This window comes from Staurois parvus, unplaced genomic scaffold (genome assembly GCF_062004578.1).
Source record: "Staurois parvus isolate SC_StPar_1 unplaced genomic scaffold, SC_StPar_1.0 ptg000334l, whole genome shotgun sequence".
In the NCBI taxonomy this organism is placed as follows: Eukaryota; Metazoa; Chordata; class Amphibia; order Anura; family Ranidae; genus Staurois; species Staurois parvus.
In genome coordinates, this window is record NW_028318130.1 from 317,081 (window position 1) to 339,023 (window position 21,943).

The following is a 21,943-nucleotide window of genomic DNA, read 5'->3' on the forward strand; positions in this document are numbered from 1 at the left end:
GTAGGCCATTCAGGAACCCTTCCTCAAGCATACCTTGAAACGCTGCATTTATTGTGATGTGATCGCTTTCAATAAACATTTGGACTATTGATAAACGGATCCATGGTGTGTTGGTAGCATCTGTTCTTATCTGTCCCCAGTACGGCCTCTTTCACCCTGCAAGCCCGATCAGGTTCGCCTGTCAGTGTTTCAGGTGGACTTGATCAGATGCTCCATTCATCCTTATGGACAAGCAGGTGGAAAACGAACATGTGTCTGTAGCAATTGTGCGCACAGATATGGACGCGGTCATCCATCTTGTATCATTCTCTCTCCCTCCAATCCCCCTCCCTCAGGAAAGTGGTGTGTGTGTGTGCTGGGGTCACAAGGGCATCCACCGCTGGATACACTTCATGGTTGTAATCCCAATTAGCTGGTGCCCGGGTGTCTGTTAGCTTCTCGATCTGACATGATCGTAAAGCTATAAACCAGTCCTTCACTGGACATGAAACACATTCCAGAATAGCCGTAAAACATATATCCCATTTAAAAACCATGTTTCATAACTTAAAATAGGGAATACATACAATCGAACAAAGCATATATTCGGATAGCTCAGTTTAATGCGAGTCACCTTATATCTTACACCCCTAGATTACGTCTACCTGAGAGCAGAAAGCGATATCTCTTTAACTGTCACAGGTAGATATGTCATATCTGATATCTAGACGTTCAGATGATTCTGCATATTATCCTACCAGTGGATAGGATGCTCCATGTACCTATGGAAGATTATTGACCATGGTATAAACATGTGAGGGATTTGGTCATAGCAGAGTTCCTCGACTAAACACCCTCCCCAAATGAGGAGATTGGTTCTCTGCTTTAAGGAGACACCCTGCTGGTGGACTTGAAAATAGGCTGTCAGGCCTGAGAGAAAGAAGATGAAGAGATCTCCCTTTTAACACCAGGAACCAACTTTGGGAGAAAAGGCACCCTTTTGCTCAGGACCCTTGAATCTGCTTAAACCAAGTACTCTGGCAAGTATTCTACCTCTCTAAACTTCTTTCTGTTATCTCTCTGCTATGTTATTGCTCTCTGTATTTATATATAGATATATTGGCTACATATTTGTAAATATTTTTATTGCACCCTTTTGACCTTTTTAGTAATAAATCCTATTATCTGAAAAGTGTTGAACTGTTTCTAAAGCTCTTTAATGCAAACTAAAAATCCCTGTCTCTGAAGAGCGCTACTGTGTGTTTTAAAACCTCTAGATATATCTGCCTGCGGTGACAGTGTGTATCCAGACGCTTATTCAAACATCATAGTGTTACTGCTAAGATTGGTGAGTTTTCTCTTCCTCTGTAGAAAAAGGAGATGGTGGCAGTATGAACGGTTAATTGTGTAATTAACCTGACCCAGTAACAATCGTTCTCAGGCTGCGGTACATAGATTGTGGTACATTAGCTGGAAAATCTTTGTGCAGGGTGCAGTTGAGCGTGGTATTGTTACGCACGTGACAGCGCGGTTTAAGATTGGCTAGTCCTTCGGGCACGAGTTGATGAGAAGGGCTGGGGGTCTGACGCCGCAACCGTCACAGTGTCAATTTACACCCACAAGGGTGTGGAAATTTTTTAGAAAACTACTTGTCCAATGGACTAAATCGGGATCCCAATCTACTGGTGCCTCATGACAAAAAAAAGAATTTTAACACCTCCCTGTCTCCAGCACCACACCCTGAGACTAGAATGGAGGGGAGAGACCTTGCAATGTGACGAGTACCGATTGGGTGCTTGTCAGGTAAAGGGCGTGTCTGCCTCTCAACACTCAGCGAGTAAATCAGGCAGCAGCCCTAATGAGAAAAAAAAAAAATGTATTCTTTCAGGTTACCTGCGCACACAGAAGCACTTGGATGCTCAATAAAAGCGCATGCTGAGCAGCAAAATCAAGCTTTGGTGTAGCATGAAGATGTGTATCCCGTGAAGATTGGTATCCCCTGCATTAGCTGTGCATAGGCTGGAACCAGGGAAAACAAGCCGAGCACCAACCTAAGCCAAAGATGTACTTGAAGTCACTTAACTCCTTACAATCCAGACTACAACACAAGCAGGGGGTGCTACAGCTGCTGTGAAATCCTGTATCCCCCTGTGTATCCCCAGGCCTTGGCACTGTTAATGATGATGACCCATGCTTGTGTCATGGTGCCTGAGTTTCTGAATCACGACCATTATAGTTTGGCATGTAAGGCATTAAGTGACTTAGCCCAGGGTTCAGCTTGTTGTCTCTGATTCCAGCACATGCGCAGTTGCTGCAGGGGATACAGAGCTTCAGGTTACAACAGATATTTTGGTTCCACATTAATTCAGTATTATCAGCATTTTATTTGCCCCTGTTTCCTTCTATGTTTAATTGGGGACAACTCCACAGCACCCTGGGCCCCCTGCTGAACTAGAGAGCAATAAGAATACTCAAAGACCTGCTTGAGGTCCGAAGAAATGACCGATGATAGACTACAACAGTCCTGCAGCGGGGCGCCGGCCTGTTTTATGCCAGAGATTCTGAAGGGCCCTCTGCACACTGGTATATACCCTCTCAAGCAGACTATGCAATAAATAGGGATATTTAGTTCACACATATTACAATACATGCTTAAGCTGGCCAACAGCGTCAAAGTAATCCCTCTATGGCCAGTCCTACTCTGCCCTGCCTACGCAAATGCTACTGTGGACACAATGCCAACATAGGGGAAAAGACAAAGTGGGGGGAGATTTCAAATTAGAAAGCAAATCTTAGTCATCCTTAATACTGGTTTCCTGTGCGATAACACATAGATCACACTGCCCTCTGATGGCTGCAGCACCCACGAATGTGCTACACACGACCGCGCCGCCCCCCTGAATGGTACTACACACGACCGTGCCGCCCCCCGAATGGTACTACACACGGCCGCGCCGCCCCCCTGAATGTAGCACACACGGCCGGGCAGTCCCCCTGAATGTAGCACACACGGCCGGGCAGTCCCCCTGAATGTAGCACACACGGCCGGGATGTCCCCCTGAATGTAGCACACACGGCCGGGATGTCCCCCTGAATGTAGCACACACGGCCGGGATGTCCCCCTGAATGTAGCACACACGGCCGGGATGTCCCCCTGAATGTACCACACACGGCCGGGCTGCCCCCCTGAATGTACCACACACGGCCGGGCTGCCCCCCTGAATGTACCACACACGGCCGGGCTGCCCCCCTGAATGTACCACACACGGCTGGCTGCCCCCCTGAATGTAGTACACATGGCTGTGATGTCCTCCTGAATGTAGTATACACGGCTGTGCCACCCCCCGAATGTAGTACACATGGCTGTGATGTCCCCCTCTATGTAGTACACATGGCTGTGATGTCCCCCCCTGAATGTAGTACACATGGCTGTGATGTCCCCCTCTATGTAGTACACATGGCTGTGATGTCCCCCCCTGAATGTAGTACACATGGCTGTGATGTCCCCCCCTGAATGTAGTACACATGGCTGTGATGTCCCCCCCTGAATGTAGTACACATGGCTGTGATGTCCCCCCCTGAATGTAGTACACATGGCTGTGATGTCCCCCCCTGAATGTAGTACACATGGATGTGATGTTCCCGCTGAATGTAGTACACATGGATGTGATGTTCCCCCTGAATGTAGTACACATGGATGTGATGTCCCCCCTGAATGTAGTACACATGGCTGTGATGTCCCGCCTCTATGTAGTACACATGGCTGTGATGTCCCCCCTGAATGTAGTACACATGGCTGTGATGTCCCCCCTGAATGTAGTACACATGGCTGTGATGTCCCCCCTGAATGTAGTACACATGGCTGTGATGTCCCCCCTGAATGTAGTACACATGGCTGTGATGTCCCCCCTGAATGTAGTACACATGGCTGTGACGTCCCCCCTGAATGTAGTACACATGGCTGTGACGTCCCCCCTGAATGTAGTACACATGGCTGTGACGTCCCCCCTGAATGTAGTACACATGGCTGTGACGTCCCCCCTGAATGTAGTACACATGGCTGTGACGTCCCCCCTGAATGTAGTACACATGGCTGTGACGTCCCCCCTGAATGTAGTACACATGGCTGTGACGTCCCCCCTGAATGTAGTACACATGGCTGTGACGTGCCCCCTGAATGTAGTACACATGGCTGTGACGTGCCCCCTGAATGTAGTACACATGGCTGTGACGTGCCCCCTCTATGTAGTACACATGGCTGTGACGTCCCCCCTGAATGTAGTACACATGGCTGTGACGTCCCCCCTGAATGTAGTACACATGGCTGTGATGTCCCCCCTGAATGTAGTACACATGGCTGTGATGTCCTGTGATGTCCCCCCTGAATGTAGTACACATGGCTGTGATGTCCCCCCTGAATGTAGTACACATGGCTGTGATGTCCCCCCTGAATGTAGTACACATGGTTGTGATGTCCCCCCTGAATGTAGTACACATGGCTGTGATGTCCCCCTCTATGTAGTACACATGGCTGTGATGTCCCCCCTGAATGTAGTACACATGGCTGTGATGTCCCCCCTGAATGTAGTACACATGGCTGTGATGTCCCCCCTGAATGTAGTACACATGGCTGTGATGTCCCCCCTGAATGTAGTACACATGGCTGTGATGTCCCGCCTCTATGTAGTACACATGGCTGTGATGTCCCCCCTGAATGTAGTACACATGGCTGTGATGTCCCCCCTGAATGTAGTACACATGGCTGTGATGTCCCCCCTGAATGTAGTACACATGGCTGTGATGTCCTGTGATGTCCCCCCTGAATGTAGTACACATGGCTGTGATGTCCCCCCTGAATGTAGTACACATGGCTGTGATGTCCCCCCTGAATGTAGTACACATGGCTGTGATGTCCCCCCTGAATGTAGTACACATGGCTGTGATGTCCCCCCTGAATGTAGTACACATGGCTGTGATGTCCCCCCTGAATGTAGTACACATGGCTGTGATGTCCCCCCTGAATGTAGTACACATGGCTGTGATGTCCCCCCTGAATGTAGTACACATGGCTGTGATGTCCCCCCTGAATGTAGTACACATGGCTGTGATGTCCCCCTCTATGTAGTACACATGGCTGTGATGTCCCCCCTGAATGTAGTACACATGGCTGTGATGTCCCCCCTGAATGTAGTACACATGGCTGTGATGTCCCCCCTGAATGTAGTACACATGGCTGTGATGTCCCCCCTGAATGTAGTACACATGGCTGTGATGTCCCCCCTGAATGTAGTACACATGGCTGTGATGTCCCCCTCTATGTAGTACACATGGCTGTGATGTCCCCCCTGAATGTAGTACACATGGCTGTGATGTCCCCCCTGAATGTAGTACACATGGCTGTGATGTCCCCCTCTATGTAGTACACATGGCTGTGATGTCCCCCCTGAATGTAGTACACATGGCTGTGATGTCCCCCCTGAATGTAGTACACATGGCTGTGATGTCCCCCCTGAATGTAGTACACATGGCTGTGATGTCCCCCCTGAATGTAGTACACATGGCTGTGATGTCCCCCCTGAATGTAGTACACATGGCTGTGATGTCCCCCCTGAATGTAGTACACATGGCTGTGATGTCCCCCCTGAATGTAGTACACATGGCTGTGATGTCCCGCCTCTATGTAGTACACATGGCTGTGATGTCCCCCCTGAATGTAGTACACATGGCTGTGATGTCCCCCCTGAATGTAGTACACATGGCTGTGATGTCCTGTGATGTCCCCCCTGAATGTAGTACACATGGCTGTGATGTCCCCCCTGAATGTAGTACACATGGCTGTGATGTCCCCCCTGAATGTAGTACACATGGCTGTGATGTCCCCCCTGAATGTAGTACACATGGCTGTGATGTCCCCCCTGAATGTAGTACACATGGCTGTGATGTCCCCCCTGAATGTAGTACACATGGCTGTGATGTCCCCCCTGAATGTAGTACACATGGCTGTGATGTCCCCCTCTATGTAGTACACATGGCTGTGATGTCCCCCCTGAATGTAGTACACATGGCTGTGATGTCCCCCCTGAATGTAGTACACATGGCTGTGATGTCCCCCCTGAATGTAGTACACATGGCTGTGATGTCCCCCCTGAATGTAGTACACATGGCTGTGATGTCCCCCTCTATGTAGTACACATGGCTGTGATGTCCCCCCTGAATGTAGTACACATGGCTGTGATGTCCCCCCTGAATGTAGTACACATGGCTGTGATGTCCCCCCTGAATGTAGTACACATGGCTGTGATGTCCCCCTCTATGTAGTACACATGGCTGTGATGTCCCCCCTGAATGTAGTACACATGGCTGTGATGTCCCCCCTGAATGTAGTACACATGGCTGTGATGTCCCCCCTGAATGTAGTACACATGGTTGTGATGTCCCCCCTGAATGTAGTACACATGGCTGTGATGTCCCCCCTGAATGTAGTACACATGGCTGTGATGTCCCCCCTGAATGTAGTACACATGGCTGTGATGTCCCCCCTGAATGTAGTACACATGGCTGTGATGTCCCCCTCTATGTAGTACACATGGCTGTGATGTCCCCCCTGAATGTAGTACACATGGCTGTGATGTCCCCCCTGAATGTAGTACACATGGCTGTGATGTCCCCCCTGAATGTAGTACACATGGCTGTGATGTCCCCCCTGAATGTAGTACACATGGCTGTGATGTCCCCCCTGAATGTAGTACACATGGCTGTGATGTCCCCCCTGAATGTAGTACACATGGCTGTGATGTCCCCCCTGAATGTAGTACACATGGCTGTGATGTCCCCCCTGAATGTAGTACACATGGCTGTGATGTCCCCCCTGAATGTAGTACACATGGCTGTGATGTCCCCCCTGAATGTAGTACACATGGCTGTGATGTCCCCCCTGAATGTAGTACACATGGCTGTGATGTCCCCCCTGAATGTAGTACACATGGCTGTGATGTCCCCCCCTGAATGTAGTACACATGGTTGTGATGTCCCCCCTGAATGTAGTACACATGGCTGTGATGTCCCCCCTGAATGTAGTACACATGGTTGTGATGTCCCCCCTGAATGTAGTACACATGGCTGTGATGTCCCCCCTGAATGTAGTACACATGGCTGTGATGTCCCCCCTGAATGTAGTACACATGGCTGTGATGTCCCCCCTGAATGTAGTACACATGGCTGTGATGTCCCCCGAATGTAGTACACATGGCTGTGATGTCCCCTCTCTATGCAGTACACATGGCTGTGCTGTCCCCCCTCTATGTAGTACACATGGCTGTGACGTGCCCCCGCAATGTACTGGACAGTCCCCCCTCTATGTAGTACACAGACCCCCATATGCCGCACTCAGCCCGCTGTCACCGGAAGTAAAGTTTCCCATGCAGGGAATAGGCAGGGAGCCGGGCAGACCCACCTTAGAGATGCTGATCTCCTTGATGACATACTGCCTCCCATCTTCCTTGGCTTTCACCAGGATAGCTTTACCGAAGGAGCCCTCCCCGATCTTACTGACTCTGATGTACTTGTTCATGGTGGGCGGGGTTACCGCATGACTGTCTAGCAGAGCATGGAGCGGCTGGAGCTCTTCGGGCGGAATATACCGCCGGCCCGCTGTGTGATGTTACTGGTTGCTGGGCAGCAAGATGCCAGCCTGTGGCGCACACAGGACGTCCGTGACAGCGGAGACGCTTGCAGGGCGGAGGCAGTGATACTTGGGCTGCCATGTTTGTTCCTGGATTTATTGTTAGCGTAGTAGTGCAGCCTTTTTCATCCAGGGTGCCCAGGCACCCATTCCTTGAGGTTTCTTCAGGGGTGCCTTGGCAAAATGCCTAAACATTACCCAAAAATTCTATACAAATCAGAGGTGAATCAAGCCTGCCTTTTAGCTACACAAAGCCACAGGTTTTCATTGTCAGCATTGTAAGACCTGCTAGCTGCCAGCATACCAACAACCAATCATATCAGTTGATAAGGAGGACATTGGTCATCTGCACAGCATCCTTGTTTGACCCTCCCCCGCCTCTCTCTGTCAGCGCTGGGGTCACTTTAGCTGAGGGATGGAGATAAAACTTAGGGAGAAGAGAAACAATGGAATACTAGTCAGTATCAGTGTGCAAAAACAGAAAATTGAATTTAAATACCGTAATTTTCCTTTCCTGACAAGCGCCATGGCAGCACAGTTGGGTGAGGCCCTGCCCACCCCCTGCCTGACGTAACTCAATTTTTGACCCACCTCAGTCTGGGCGTTCCGTAACTTGTACTACTAAACTGGGCAGGATTTGTGCTGCCATGGAGCTCATCAGGAAAGGGAAATTACGGTAAGTATTGTAATTCATTTTTCTGTTTTCCTGTCGGCTCCATGTCAGCACAGCTGGGATTTAACTAGCCACACATGGGAGAGCAATGCAAAACCAATTTAATTTTGACTGGACGCAGAGGCCAAGACACCCCTGCCAAAATCAGCAGTAGACAAACCCACAGGTTCTATACAATAACGAGTCATGAAGGTAGGAACAGAAGACCATGTAGCTGCCATGCAGATTGTTCCAGGAGCACTCAGCCCACGAGATTGAAACCCCTCTAGTGGAATGTGCTGTGACCTCCTCAGGCACAGGCAACCCTCTCGTTCTGTAAGCTAAAGAGATGGTCTTGACCAGCCATGTAGCGATTACTCTACTAGAAGCTCTCAAGCCTTTCCGTGCACCGTTAGGGATGGTGAAAAGATGATCTGACTTCCTGAGCTTGCAAGTAGTGACCGCATAGTCTCTCAATGAATGTCCAACTTCCAGTGGACTTTGGTCCTGGGAATTTTCCGAAAGAAGCTTCGGGAGTGTAATATCTTTTGTTATGTGAAACCTGGAGGCAACTTTGGGTATGAATCCTAGCATTGGTCTAAGCATGACCCTATTCAGAAAAAATGAAAGAAAGGGTTCTTTAAACCCTAAGGCTGCTAGTTCTGAGACTCTGCTGGCTGATGTTATCACCACGAGAAACGCTGTTTTCAGAGTAAGATCCCATAGTGAGACAGAATGACTGAAGGTGTCTGATGAGAGGAAGTCCAAAACCAGAGGCAAGTCCCATTTTGTGAAAATCAGAGGCTTGGGTGGTCTTTGGCAGATAGCTGCCTTAAAGAACTGAACCACTAAAGAGTCCGATGCCCATAGGGTACCTGTAAAAGACGAGAGGGCAGAAATGTGAGCCTTCAGAGTACTCACAGACAGACCCATAACCAGCCCCGCTTGGAGGAATTCCAATAAGTGGCAGACTCTTGGGGTATCTGGCACAAAGCTGTGCCTGTTTGCAAATTCCATGAACTTGCTCTATATTCTGCTATAGGCTGTGTTGGTGCTGTCCTTTCTGACTCTCATTAAGATATTTGTGACCTTAGCTAAGCATCCTAGATCGATCAGCCTTTGCCATTCAAGACACTGGCCGTCAGCCTGAGTTTCTCCGGGAAGGGGTGCTGAATGGGCCCCTGCATTAGCAGATCTGGTGTCGCTGGCAGAAGGTATGGTTCTCTGATGTTCAATGAACTGAGTAGCAGGTACCAGGGTCTCTTTGGCCAATCCAGTATTACTGACAGAACCATCACCCTCTCCCTCTCTGGTGTATTCTGCACAGCAAGCTGAGAATCACTGGAATTGGAGGGAAGGTGTACACAGTCATCAAATTCCATGCCAATGTCAACACATCCAACCCCATAGCTTGTGGGTAACTAATCCTGGAGAAAAAATGAGGTAGTTTGGTATTATCCAGGGAAGCAAACAGGTCTATCTCTGGCAGAAAGGCCCATGCTACTAGGCTCTGAAAACCTGCGGTGTAAGGACCCACTCGTTGTCCAAACTCTGCACAGGGCTCCCCAGCCCGGTTTGCTGGAATCCGATTGGACCACCTGCCACTGTATAGCAAGTAACGAATGACATTGTAGGAGATTCTGCCGTATCGACCACCATTCCAGGCTCATTCTCATCTAGGAAGTGATTAGTATCTTCTGCCCAAGATCCTCCAATCTCCATTGTTCTAAGAGCCCCACCTGAAGGGGACATGAATTCCATTGTGCCAATATGACCCTCGGAATAGCCAAGGTCATAATTTCTAACAGCCGCATACATTCTATTGCAGGAAAGTAGAGCCTCTTCTGGGCTATTGACATCGTGTTCAGGATGCATGACATCTTTTCCTCCGGTAATGCCACTGATGTTGCCCGAGTGTTCACTTCTGCGCCTAAGTACACAAGGTTCTGGGTTGGCACAATGTGACTTTTCTCCCGGTTGATTAACCATCCGAAGTTCTCCAGTGTCTCCATGGTTAACTTCCGGTGTGACAAAAGTGTCTCTCTTTGTCTTGATTCAGGAGCAGAATGTCGTCCAAGTAGTGATATATTTGCACTCCCTGTGACCTCAGGTATGTCACTAGGGCCAGAAGAATCTTCGTGAATACTCTGGGTGATGTGGTCAGCCCAAAGGGCAAAGGGTAGGCATACAAACTGGTAGTGGAGCTGCCCCACCGCAAACCGTAGAAATTTCTGGCAGACTGGAGCTACTGGTACATGGAAATACACGTCCACGAGGTCCACTGATAGAAGCCAATCCCCTGGCTAAATGATTTTCATAATTGTCTGGAGAGATTCCATTTTGAATCTGTATTTCTTGATATACATGTTCAGCCTCCTGAGGTCTATCACCGGTCTCCATGCTCCCGAATTTTTCTGCACTAGAAATAGAGGCGAATAGATTTCAGAAAAACATTCTTGCTGGGGTACTGCAACTATCACTTCCTGGTTGAGGAGGGTTTCTGTGTATTCCCATAAAAGATCCTGCTTTTCTCTTGCCAAAGGTAATTTTGTCGGGACAAAGATTCTGCAAGGATGCCTCAGGAAATTCCAAGCATGGCCGAATTGGATTGTGGAAATTATCCAAGGCTCTTTTACCTCTTGTGCCCACAGCTGATGGAACTTGAATAATCTGGCTCCCACGCGACAAGTGTGAGCTGGCAGATAGTCAAAAAGACTTCTGGGACTCCTGTCCTAGAAACGAAGTTGGCCACTTTGACTTGCAGTTCACAGCCGTGTTGGACCATTGACGACAAAATTCTCTCCCTGGCCTGTAAGACTTAGCATCTCTAGCTCCTTGGCGAATGTTTGTATGCTGCACCTCTTCTGCAAAGCAGCCTCTGTTCTTGAGGACTAAACCCTGACTTTCCCCCTATGGCTTTTGCGATAACAGTGTCTAATTTATTTCCAAACAGGGACTGCTCTTCAAATGGTATCTTACACCATCCTTGTTTGGAGGCTGGGTCTGCCACCCAGGACCTGAGCCATAGGGCTCTTCTGGCTGTTACTGCATTAAGTATGATCCTGGCCAACATCTTAATTAGGTCATTGGATGCCTCTGCCATAAAAGAAGCTGTTAGCTTCAAATTGTCAAAGGAGGCCAAGACCTCGGCTTTGCTCAGGTCACTTCCCACTGCCACTTCTGACTTCTGAACCCAGGACTCCATGGCCTTTAATTTGCCGCCAAAGCCATAGAAGGTTTACACACCCCACCAGCAAGTGTGTAAATCTTTTCAAGATCCACATCCACTCTTCTATCCAACACATCCCTGAATGTCACGGTGTCATTTAGCAGAAGGGTTACATGTCTAGCGAGGTGCATAAGTTCTGCGTCCACCACCGAAGGCTCCTCCAAACTCTCAGACTTGAAGGGGTATAGCTTTGCGAAACGATTCTTAAAAGTGATTCTTTTATCCGCTTGGTTCCACTCATCAGTAATTATGTTCATGAATGGGAAATTCACTCCCTCCTTTTTCATGTTCCTGAAAAACTTCCTCTGCTTCTTCTGTGGTTCTTGCCCAGTGTCTTCCCAAAGCAAAGCCTGCCTAATATCTTTCACGAAAGGCTGGACCAAGGCAAAATCAAAATCGTCATAACGGCCCTCATCCTCCTACGAGGAAGCAGTGTCTGAGGCCAAAGGTTCCTGGGGCTCTGGAATCACCTGACTAGCTGGCGGAATCTGCAGAGACAAGGAGTGCGAGGTGGATGGAACTGGACTGGCTGAAGCCTGCAACTGCGATGCAAACGCCCTTTGCATCTCCTAAAATGCCTGCTTCATTAGAGATACCATCTCTACCTTATCGGTTCTTGGTGTTTGGTTGCTTCTTTGAAGCAAGTCTCACAAGCTGTCTTGCCTGGCATGGCTCTTCCAGGGCATGCCCAGCATCCTCCTGGTCTGGGTTGGTCATGATGCGACTCTCTGCCATATTGTGATGGGGAGTACTGACCCCTAGAGGGTGAACGGGAACGCGAGGCCTCTGTCCTTCTCCAGGAATGTTGGTCTTCCCTTGCAGATGACCGTCTCCTACTCCTTTCTGAGCGTCTTCTTTCTGATCATCAGCAGAGACAAGACAAAATTAGTCAATGACTCGAAAAACAACAAAAAAGAATAAGCGCATCTGGGGACGTTTCCCCTACCTTCTTTGAGAATGCTGGTCTTTAGAGGGGGTATGTAAGGGACCGCCCGGCGGTACCACTAGCACTCCACTGATCGGATGTTCTCAGCGCACGGAGTCTAAGCCCCAGAGTACTTGTTCACCAGGGCCCCTGATGGTGGGGATGGACTTGGAGTACCCCAGGACCAGGTCGTGACTACTGAGGACACTCGTCAGTGGTAGGGGTATTCGCCAGGGGCTCCCACGGGAGAGAGCCAGGTATGAGGAGGTCTGGAGACCCCGTTGAGAGGGACGGATGGATGGCTGAGCAAGTGCAAGGTCATACAAGCCGGGTCGGTAACTATGGGGACGGTGCGGTACAGAGCAGCGGGCAAAGAATAGTCGGGTCACACGCCAGGTCAGCAACAGCAGGTCAGATCCAATAGGGGGCATTCAGGAGAGAGGTCAGGCAAGCAAGGGTCAAGAACAGGAGAAAACAGCAAGGTCAGGGCACAATCCGGGTCAGCAACTTACTTTAAACAGGTTCACAGGTACACAGGATTCAAGAGACCAAAAGGCACTGAATGACAGCTCAGGGCCGTTTAAATATCCCGCCCTGCGCTGTCATTGGTGCCAGGCGCGCGCCCGTGGTCTCTACTGCGCATGCGCGAACCTGGTTGCCGCGGTCGGCCAAGTCCCGGCGCCCGCGTACAGGGAGGTGTACTGCGCCTGTGCCGAGCCCAGCGATCTCCGACAGGGTAGGTATGTTATCACTGCTGTAAAAAGAGAAAACCAAGAGCATGAGACAGAGCAATACAGCAGATAGAACCACAGGAGCACAGTCTTGCAGGTGCAAAGCATACCTGGATAAGAGAGAGGGAATAGCAGGCATAGGCAGGCTGCAGGAGCACACAATCTCATAGGAGCCAGATGCTTCAGCCAGAAGCATCTTTAAATTTTGGCTCACTTAAGGCTGGCCCTGCCTCCCTTCTCCTGATTGGCCGAGCGGTCCAGTGCATGCTCAGAGTGGGTCGCAGCGTACGTTCCACACTGGCCCACACACACAATGACCGAGCAGCTCTGGTAAGATGTGGGGAGATCAGTGCCTCTCCCCTTAGCAGTGGCCACAACTCTCTATTCACCGCCATCATCCCCAGCAGCCGCCATGGAAGGATTTTAGCCCTACCAGCAGCCGCCAAGGAACCCGCACTGGTGTAACACCCCATAGCCAGCAGTACTTTACCTAAGCCTGATGCCGCCCCGAGGACCAGCAGCGGGGCTCCCTGGTCAAACTGCTGTTAGCAAAAGAGTACAGGGATCGCACCCAACATTGAGAGCGATTCTGAACAGACAGACAGCCATTAGGCCAGCTAGGAGGGGAGACGCCATCTCTCCTGATTGCACGAGGAAGAAAAAGGAATACCTAGGCTGAGGTGGGTCAAAAATGTATTCAGTTACCTCCTGATCAGACAGGGAGTGGGTGGGTCCTCACCCAGCTATACTGACATGGAGCCATCAGGATATATGGTTGCCACCTCATCCCTTTAAAACCGAACACATAATAATTACGCAGGTTCTGTGGCTGATTAAGATGGTAGTTAAACTCAGTTAATGCCTTATCTGCATTAAATTAGCCTCAGAACTTGTGTAATTAACCAATTCAATACTGGGCATTTTACCCCCTTCCTGCCCAGGCCATTTTTCAGGTTTCAGCGCTCTCACACTTTGAATGACAATTGCGCGGTCATACAACATTGTACCCAAGCTAAAATTTAATAATTTTCTTCACACAACTAGAGCTTTCTTTTGGTGGTATTTAATCACCACGGGGTTTTTATTTTTTGCTAAATTAACAAAAAAAGACCGAAAATTTTGAAAAAAAACCCACGTTTTTCTTTGTTTCTGTTATAAAAGTTTGCAAATAAATAATTGTTCTTCATAAATTTAGGCCAAGATGTATTCTGCTACATGTCTTTGGTGAAAATAACCCAAATTAGGATGTATTTTTTAGTTTGTAGGAAAGTTATAGAGATGGTATAGATCTGAATATTGATCAATCCTGAAGTACTGACAGCCAATCTAATTTCTTGAGGTCCAAGAATGTCAGAATAGTACAGATATCCCCCAAATGACCCCTTTTTGCAAAGTAGACAGTCCGACGTACTTCATAAGAGGCATGGCGAGTGTTTTGAAGTTGTATTTTTTTGTCATAATTTTTCGGAAAATGAAAAAATAAAAAAAATTATTTTCACTATTTTTTTTTTTACATACTGTCACCAGTGCAGTACAGCGTCATCATATAACTGGCATGGCGGTGATCAGGGACACTGACTGGTGACAGTGTGAAAAAAAAAAAATGTATATTTTTTTTTTAATTTAATTTTTTTTAGTATTTTAAATTTTTTATCACATTTTTTTTCTTTTTTTAAGATTTTTTTTTTATATTTCACTATGTCCAAAGTAGTACAATGCTACCATAGTAACATTGTACTACTTTGGGGAAGTGATCAGTTTTTTTTTACACAATTTGTTCATAGCAAAGAATTACTTTGCTATAAGCAAGCATTTACCTGAATTACATCGATTCAGTCAGGGTTTTTTTTTTTTTTTTTAATTTTTTAAATTTTTTTTGTGTTTAGCTGTGATTTGGCCACAGCTAATCACATGACATGTGCATGTGATTAGCTGTGACCATTCACAGCTAGACACTAGTATACAATGAATGGCATGAATGAAGCTATCCATTGTATACAGCTGTCATGTGACCTGCTGTGATTGGTCACAGTAGGTCACATGGTACCAGCAATCGGGGCCGATACTCAGATCTGTCATCGGCCATGTCCGAGGTACACGGCCAGTGACAGATCGCGCCGCTGCACGGCTCTGCAAGCGCGCGAACTGCGCATGTGTGGGAGTACGCCATATGGCGGCCTCCCGGAAAGCTAGTGCATTGTTCCAGACGCCATACGGCTATTGGCCGGCCGTCAAATGGTTAATATGTGTTCGCTTTTAAAGGGACGAGGTGGCAACCTTAGTGTAAAAGTGTATTTGATTTGGAAGAATAAACCACCTCTAACGTTGGGTGTCCTACATGTGTGGATGTTGATGCATTAGTTAAAACTATTAGAATAGTTTTCTACATTTTAGAATGGAGTGCCTCTAGGCTGTCCATAATTTTAAAGGGTGCCTTGACTGAAAAAAGGTTGAGAAACACTGTGTAGTGTATGGTAGTGATGGCAGCCATGTGAACCCTAAAATCCACGGAATCACACTGATTATATCCCTTTCACCCTTAAAGTAGAATTTTAGGCAAAACTATTTGTTTTTCATTTGGATAGAGTAACAGAGGTTTATCACCCCTGTCAGATTTTTTTTTCACCATATGTGTTCCGTTGCGGAGATTTGCTTTCACTTCCTGTCTCATAGCCAAACAGGAAGTGAGAGAAGTCCTTGCAAATTAAGGGAATTTCTTGGGGACCCCCAGGTCACAAGAACTAGTGTCCCCATTGGAAGATTTCCCCTCTATTACTTTTCTGGGTACAATACAAAATGTAGGATTTTCTTTTTCTTTTACTTTCAATTATAATGGTAAACAGGACAAACAGAGTGGGTGAATCTGAATGTTTTTGTTACTTTTACAGTGGGTGTCTGATATTCCCCCAACCAGTAGAAGGCAGCAAGCCCTCACAGGTCCTTCAGGTAGGCCTTGGAAGATTCTCCACACCCACACCTATTATATACATATGTGTGGATCTTCAGGTGGATTAGGAAGTTGTCCCACACCCTCTGGGCCCTTTAATCCCATTACAGGGCCCTTTATCACAGTCCTGCAGCAGTATCCTTTCACTTGTTCTGCAGCAGGCCTTCTACCTGCTGTCTTGTGCTCCCCCCATGATGGTGGAATGCCGGGGCCCGGTTGCAAGTGCACCCTTTGTAACCCTGGTAGTTCCACCACTGGTTGCCAGCTGTCCCACATTCTGCAACACAGTCTGAAGATGTACAGACATTGCCTTGAATGTTTTGCATGAAAATCCAATAATATATATATAATTATAGGAACACTTTTTAATCAGAGTATAGCATCATGGTGTTAATGAAATTAACAACAGGTGCACTAGATGGGCAACAATGAGACGACCTCCAAAACAGGAATGGTTTTACAGGTGGAGGCTACTGACATTTTTTTCCCTACTCATTTTTTCTGACTGTTTTTCACTAGTTTTGCATTTGGCTAGGGTCAGTGTCACTACTAGTAGCAAGAGGCAATACCTGGGCCCTAAAGAAGTTGCACAGGTAGTCCAACTCCTCCAGGATGGCACATCAATACCATTGCCAGAAGGTTTTCTGTGTCTCCCAGAACAGTCTCAAGAGCATGTAGGAGATTCCAGGAGACAGGCAGTTACTCTAGGAGAGCCGGATAGGGCAATAGAAGGTCCTTAACTCATCAGCATGACCGGTATCTGCACCTTTGTGCAAGGAGGAACAGGATGAGCACTGCCAGAGCCCTACAAAATGACCTCCAGCAGGCCACTGGTGTAAATGTCTCTGACCAAACAATCAGAAACATATCCATGGAGGGACGCACAGACCTCTACAGGCTAGACAATGGCACCCTGACTGCCATTAGGTATCGGGATGAAATCCTTGGACCCATTGTCAGACCCTACGATGGTGCAATGGGTCCTGGGTTCCTCCTGATACACAACAATGCCCGCCTCATGTGGCGAGAGTATGAAGGCAGTTCCTGGAGGATAAAAGAATTGTTACCATTGAATGGCCTCCACGCTTGCCTGACCTAAATCCAATAGAACACCTCTGGGATTTCATGTTTCGATCCATCCGACAATGCCAGGTTGTACCTCAGAATGTCCAGGAGCTCAGTGATGCCCTGATCCAAATTTGGGAGGAAATACCCAAGGACACAATCCGTTGTCTCATTAGGAACATGCCCCGATGTTGTCAGGAATGCATACAAGAACGTGGAGGCCATACAAACTACTGAGTACCATTTTGAGTTGCTGCAATTAAATTTCAGCAAAATGGACTAGCCTGCTGCATAATTTTTTCACTTTGATTTTTAGAATGTCTTTGAATTCAGTCCTCTGTAGGTTGATAATTTTAATTTCCATCAAATGATGGGGCATCCTTACATTCCTAACATATTACCCAGTCCATATAAGTATAGATATCCAGCATGATATTCTTCCCCGTTGAGATCTGATGTGTTTTCAAAGTTTACCTTTAATTTTTGTGAGCAATATATATATTGTAACAAGGTTAGCTCGGCAGCGGGTGTGTGTGACCCCCTGGATGGGTGCACAACACAAAAAGATAGGCACAGCACAACAATAGTGGAGGTGAAAACAAACAGGTGCAATTTATTTACAATATTTACAGAAAAAATGATAAACAAAAAGAGACATCAAAATAAATCCTGGCCAACTTGGCTACTTACTGCAACAACAGCTTTTCCCTAGCTACCCACTAGGTACAGCCTGCTGCTATACCTAGTTGCTAGTACTGGGAGGTTAGCCACACAGGCTTTGGTCTCTCTGCACACAGATAACAAGTCAGCTCCCCAGACAGTTCAGGCACAGATCTGGTTCCAGGGTGGAGCAACTCCCTAAGCACTCTGGGAAGCTTTATACAAGTGTTAATGAGCCCACTACCTTCAGCTGGGCTCATTATCTCAGTGCTGAAGGACTCAGCACTTCCCTCTAGTGGTACAAATCCCCATAAACCCTGAATCTCGGACAAATATATCGTCCATCCAGGACGCAACCAGGTGATTTCACCTGCCTACTGTCACATACCCCCCCCTCTTGTTTCAACCTTGGGGTTGTAACACCAGTAGCCAGGCAGTCATGTACCCGGGATAAAGCATCCACATTTCCCATCTGAACACCGGGGCGATGCTTCACCGTGAAGGTAAATTCCTGTAGGGCCAGAAACCACCTATTTACCCTTCTATTGGTCTCCTTATTTTGAGCCATCCATTTCAAGGGAGCGTGATCTGTGATCAGGTCAAAATGTCTGCCCAGCAGATAGTACCGAAGGGAATCTAGGGCCCACTTTACCGCTAAACACTCCTTCTCAATCGTGGCGTAATTTTCCTCGTGAGACTTTAGCTTTCGGCTGAGATAGATTACCGGGTGTTCCTCCCCCTGCCAAACCTGGGACAGCACTGCTCCTAAGCCAACATTGGATGCATCTGTCTGGACCACAAAGTCTTTTGAGAAGTCTGGTGAGTATAGGACTGGCTGGCTACATAAGGCCCTTTTTAAAGACAGGAAGGCTGCTTCAGCCTCAGGGGACCACTTAACCATGACAGACTCCTTCCCTTTTGTCAGGTTGGTTAGGGGTACTGCCATAGAAGCAAAATGGGGAATGAATCGCCGATAGTAGCCAGCAATTCCTAGAAAAGCCCGTACCTGCTTTTTGTTATTTGGGCGTGGCCAATTCTGTATTGCTTCCACTTTGTTTATCTGAGGTTTTATTACCCCTCTCCCAATAGTGTACCCCAGGTACTTGGCCTCCTCCTGTCCAATCGTACACTTCTTTGGGTTGGCCATAAACCCAGCTTTCCATATTGAGTCTAGCACAGCCTGAACTTTTGGCAAATGTGAGGCCCAGTCTGCGCTATGGATAATCACACCGTCCAAGTACGCTGCAGCATACTTCTGATGGGGACGAAGAATCTGATCCATTTTTCGCTGAAAGGTGGCCGGTGCATTCTGTAACCCGAACGGCATTCTTTTATACTGGAATGACCCTTCTGGGGTTACAAATGCAGTCTTCTCCTTTGCCGACTTAGCTAGGGGAATTTGCCAATAACCTTTCGTCAAGTCTAGTGTTGTCATGTACCGGGCTGCTCCCAGTCGGTCGATTAGTTCATCTATCCTTGGCATGGGGTAGGTGTCAAATTTTGTAACTTTATTCAACTGTCGAAAGTCGTTACAAAATCGCCAGCTCCCATCTGGTTTGGGCACCAACACTATGGGACTGGACCAGTCACTTTGGGACTCCTCTATCACCCCCAAATCTAGCATTCTCTGTACTTCCCCACGTATTGCCTCCCGTCGAGCCTCTGGGATTCTATAGGGTTTCAGTTTTACTCTTTCACCCGGTGGGGTGATAATGTCATGCTCCACCCCCGAGGTTTGTCCCGGCAGCTCAGAAAAAACCTCTGTGTTGCTGAGCACAAACTCTTTAGCCTCCTGTTTTTGAATTGTAGACAAGGTGACTGCTATTCCAACCTCCGGAACCAAGCAGTTAGATGGTGCTGGTGACAAACCCTCAGCAACTAGGGATTCCCTGTCCCTCCAGGCCTTTAGCAGATTGATGTGGTAGATCTGCTCCGGTTTCCGCCTTCCTGGTTGTCTGACCCTGTAATTCACCTCACTCACTTTCTCAATCACCTCGTATGGGCCATGCCATTTGGCCAGGAATTTGCTTTCAACCGTAGGGATTAGCACTAGCACTCTATCTCCTTCAGCAAACGACCTGGTCCGGGCCCCCCGATTGTACACCCTCTGCTGCGCTAACTGTGCTTGGGACAAATGTTCCTTTACGATAGGCATGACCTGGGCAATTCTATCTTGCATTTGGGCGACGTGCTCAATCACACTCCGGTGGGGAGAACTCTCACTTTCCCAAGTTTCCTTGGCGATATCTAACAGCCCCCTTGGGTGTCTCCCATAGAGCAACTCAAATGGTGAAAACCCTGTGGAGGACTGGGGTACCTCCCGGATGGCAAACATCAAATAGGGTACTAAATAATCCCAACCCTTTCCATCCTTATCTACCACCTTCCTTAGCATTTGTTTCAGGGTTTTGTTGAACCTTTCCACCAACCCGTCAGTTTGGGGATGATACACAGAGGTGCGCAACTGTTTTACCTTGAACAGTTTGCAGAGCTCTTTCATCACCCGGGACATAAAGGGGGTTCCCTGGTCCGTCAGCAGTTCCTTTGAAATACCCACTCGGCTGAAAACGAGGAATAGCTCCTTAGCTATTGTCTTGGCAGAGGTATTTCGGAGTGGAATTGCTTCTGGATAGCGGGTGGCATAGTCGAGTATGACCAACAGGTACTGATGCCCCCTAGCGGATTTCACCAGCGGACCTACCAAATCCATGGCAATCCTTTCAAAGGGGACCTCAATGATGGGAAGAGGTACCAGTGGACTACGGAAATGGGGCATAGGGGCCGACTTCTGACACACAGGGCAAGAGGAACAGTAATTTTCCACCTCCTTAATGACCCCAGGCCAATAGAACCGCTGCAGTACTCTTTCCCGTGTTTTCTCCGCCCCCAAATGACCCCCAAGGATGTGTCCATGGGCCAACTCCAACACCAACTTCCTGTAAGGTCTGGGCACCACCAGTTGCTCAATGGTTTCTTCTGCCCCCTGAGCAACTCGATAGAGTAGGTCCCTTTCCACAAGGAAGTATGGATAAGCAGCAGTTTTCTCAGGACTCACTAGTTGGCCATCTACTTTTACTACATTTTCCCGGGCTTTTATCAGCGTGGGGTCTTTCAGCTGTTCGGTGGCAAAATTTTCCCTATGCACCTCTAAGTCCGAGAAATCCAAAACCGGCAGATTTTCATCTGAGGAGGTGGGCTCCTCCCCAGTTCCTCGGGTCTCCCCAGCTAGTACCGACAAGGGGAACTTGGGAGAGACCTCACCACACTCAGACGCTTTCTGGGATTCACCTTCCTGGTCTGCAGGGGAGACAGTGGGGGGGTCAGAACAATCCCAGAGTTCCCAAAATTTTGGAAAATCCCTCCCCACAATGGCATCATGTGGTAAATGAGGTACCAATCCTACCTGATGAGACAGGTTACCTTTGGGGGTCTCAAAAAACACAGTAGCCACGGGATACTCCCTAGTGTCCCCATGCACACAAATCACTGCCACCTTTTTATGCCCAGAGACCTTTGTAGTGACCATCTCCTCTCTTATCAAGGTTACCAAGCTACCTGAATCCAGCAACCCCACAATATTATTTCCATTAACAGTCATTTTGCACAAATGTTTCTCAGTGCCCAGGCTGGCCGTGCATACCACTGTCGCAAACAGCGACTGACGTCTATTGCTCAGAAAGTCACACTGCATAGGCTCATCCACCACTGGGCAATTAGCTGCAATATGTCCCTCTTGCCGGCAGCGGTAACAAATAATTTTTTTCACCGCTTCTTGCGGCCTTGGCCTTCCTGGCCGCTCTTGCCAGACATTGGGTAATACTCCCACCCTCTCACTCTCTCCACCCTCACCCCTTGTAGTCATCTTACCCGCCGCTGGGGATGGTCTGGTCTTAGGGTGGAAAGTCCGTGAGTCTCTGGAAGAGGAGGTCAGGTTCTCAGTAGCCAAGTATCTCTCCACTAGATCCACCAGCTTGTCTGCAGTTTCTGGGTCTCCATGGCTGACCCACTTTTGAATAGTATTAGGCAGAGACCTTAGGAACCGATCCATGACGACACGTTCCACAATTTTTGGGG

General features: G+C 48.1%; 1 protein-coding gene across 5 annotated transcripts in view; it reads right to left on the reverse strand.

Annotated features, from left to right (window-relative positions):
- The window catches only part of NEK1 (NIMA related kinase 1), a 220,246-nt gene extending 212,384 nt beyond the window's left edge, over positions 1–7,862 (reverse strand). For all 5 annotated transcript variants that reach the window (XM_089684019.1, XM_089684022.1, XM_089684020.1 and 2 more), the window contains exon 1: positions 7,433–7,862. In XM_089684019.1, coding sequence (XP_089540145.1) covers positions 7,433–7,549 — 117 coding nt within the window. In that variant the 5' untranslated portion in view covers positions 7,550–7,862. The remainder of the gene's footprint in view (positions 1–7,432) is intronic.
- Positions 7,863–21,943: the final 14,081 nt, after the last annotated feature.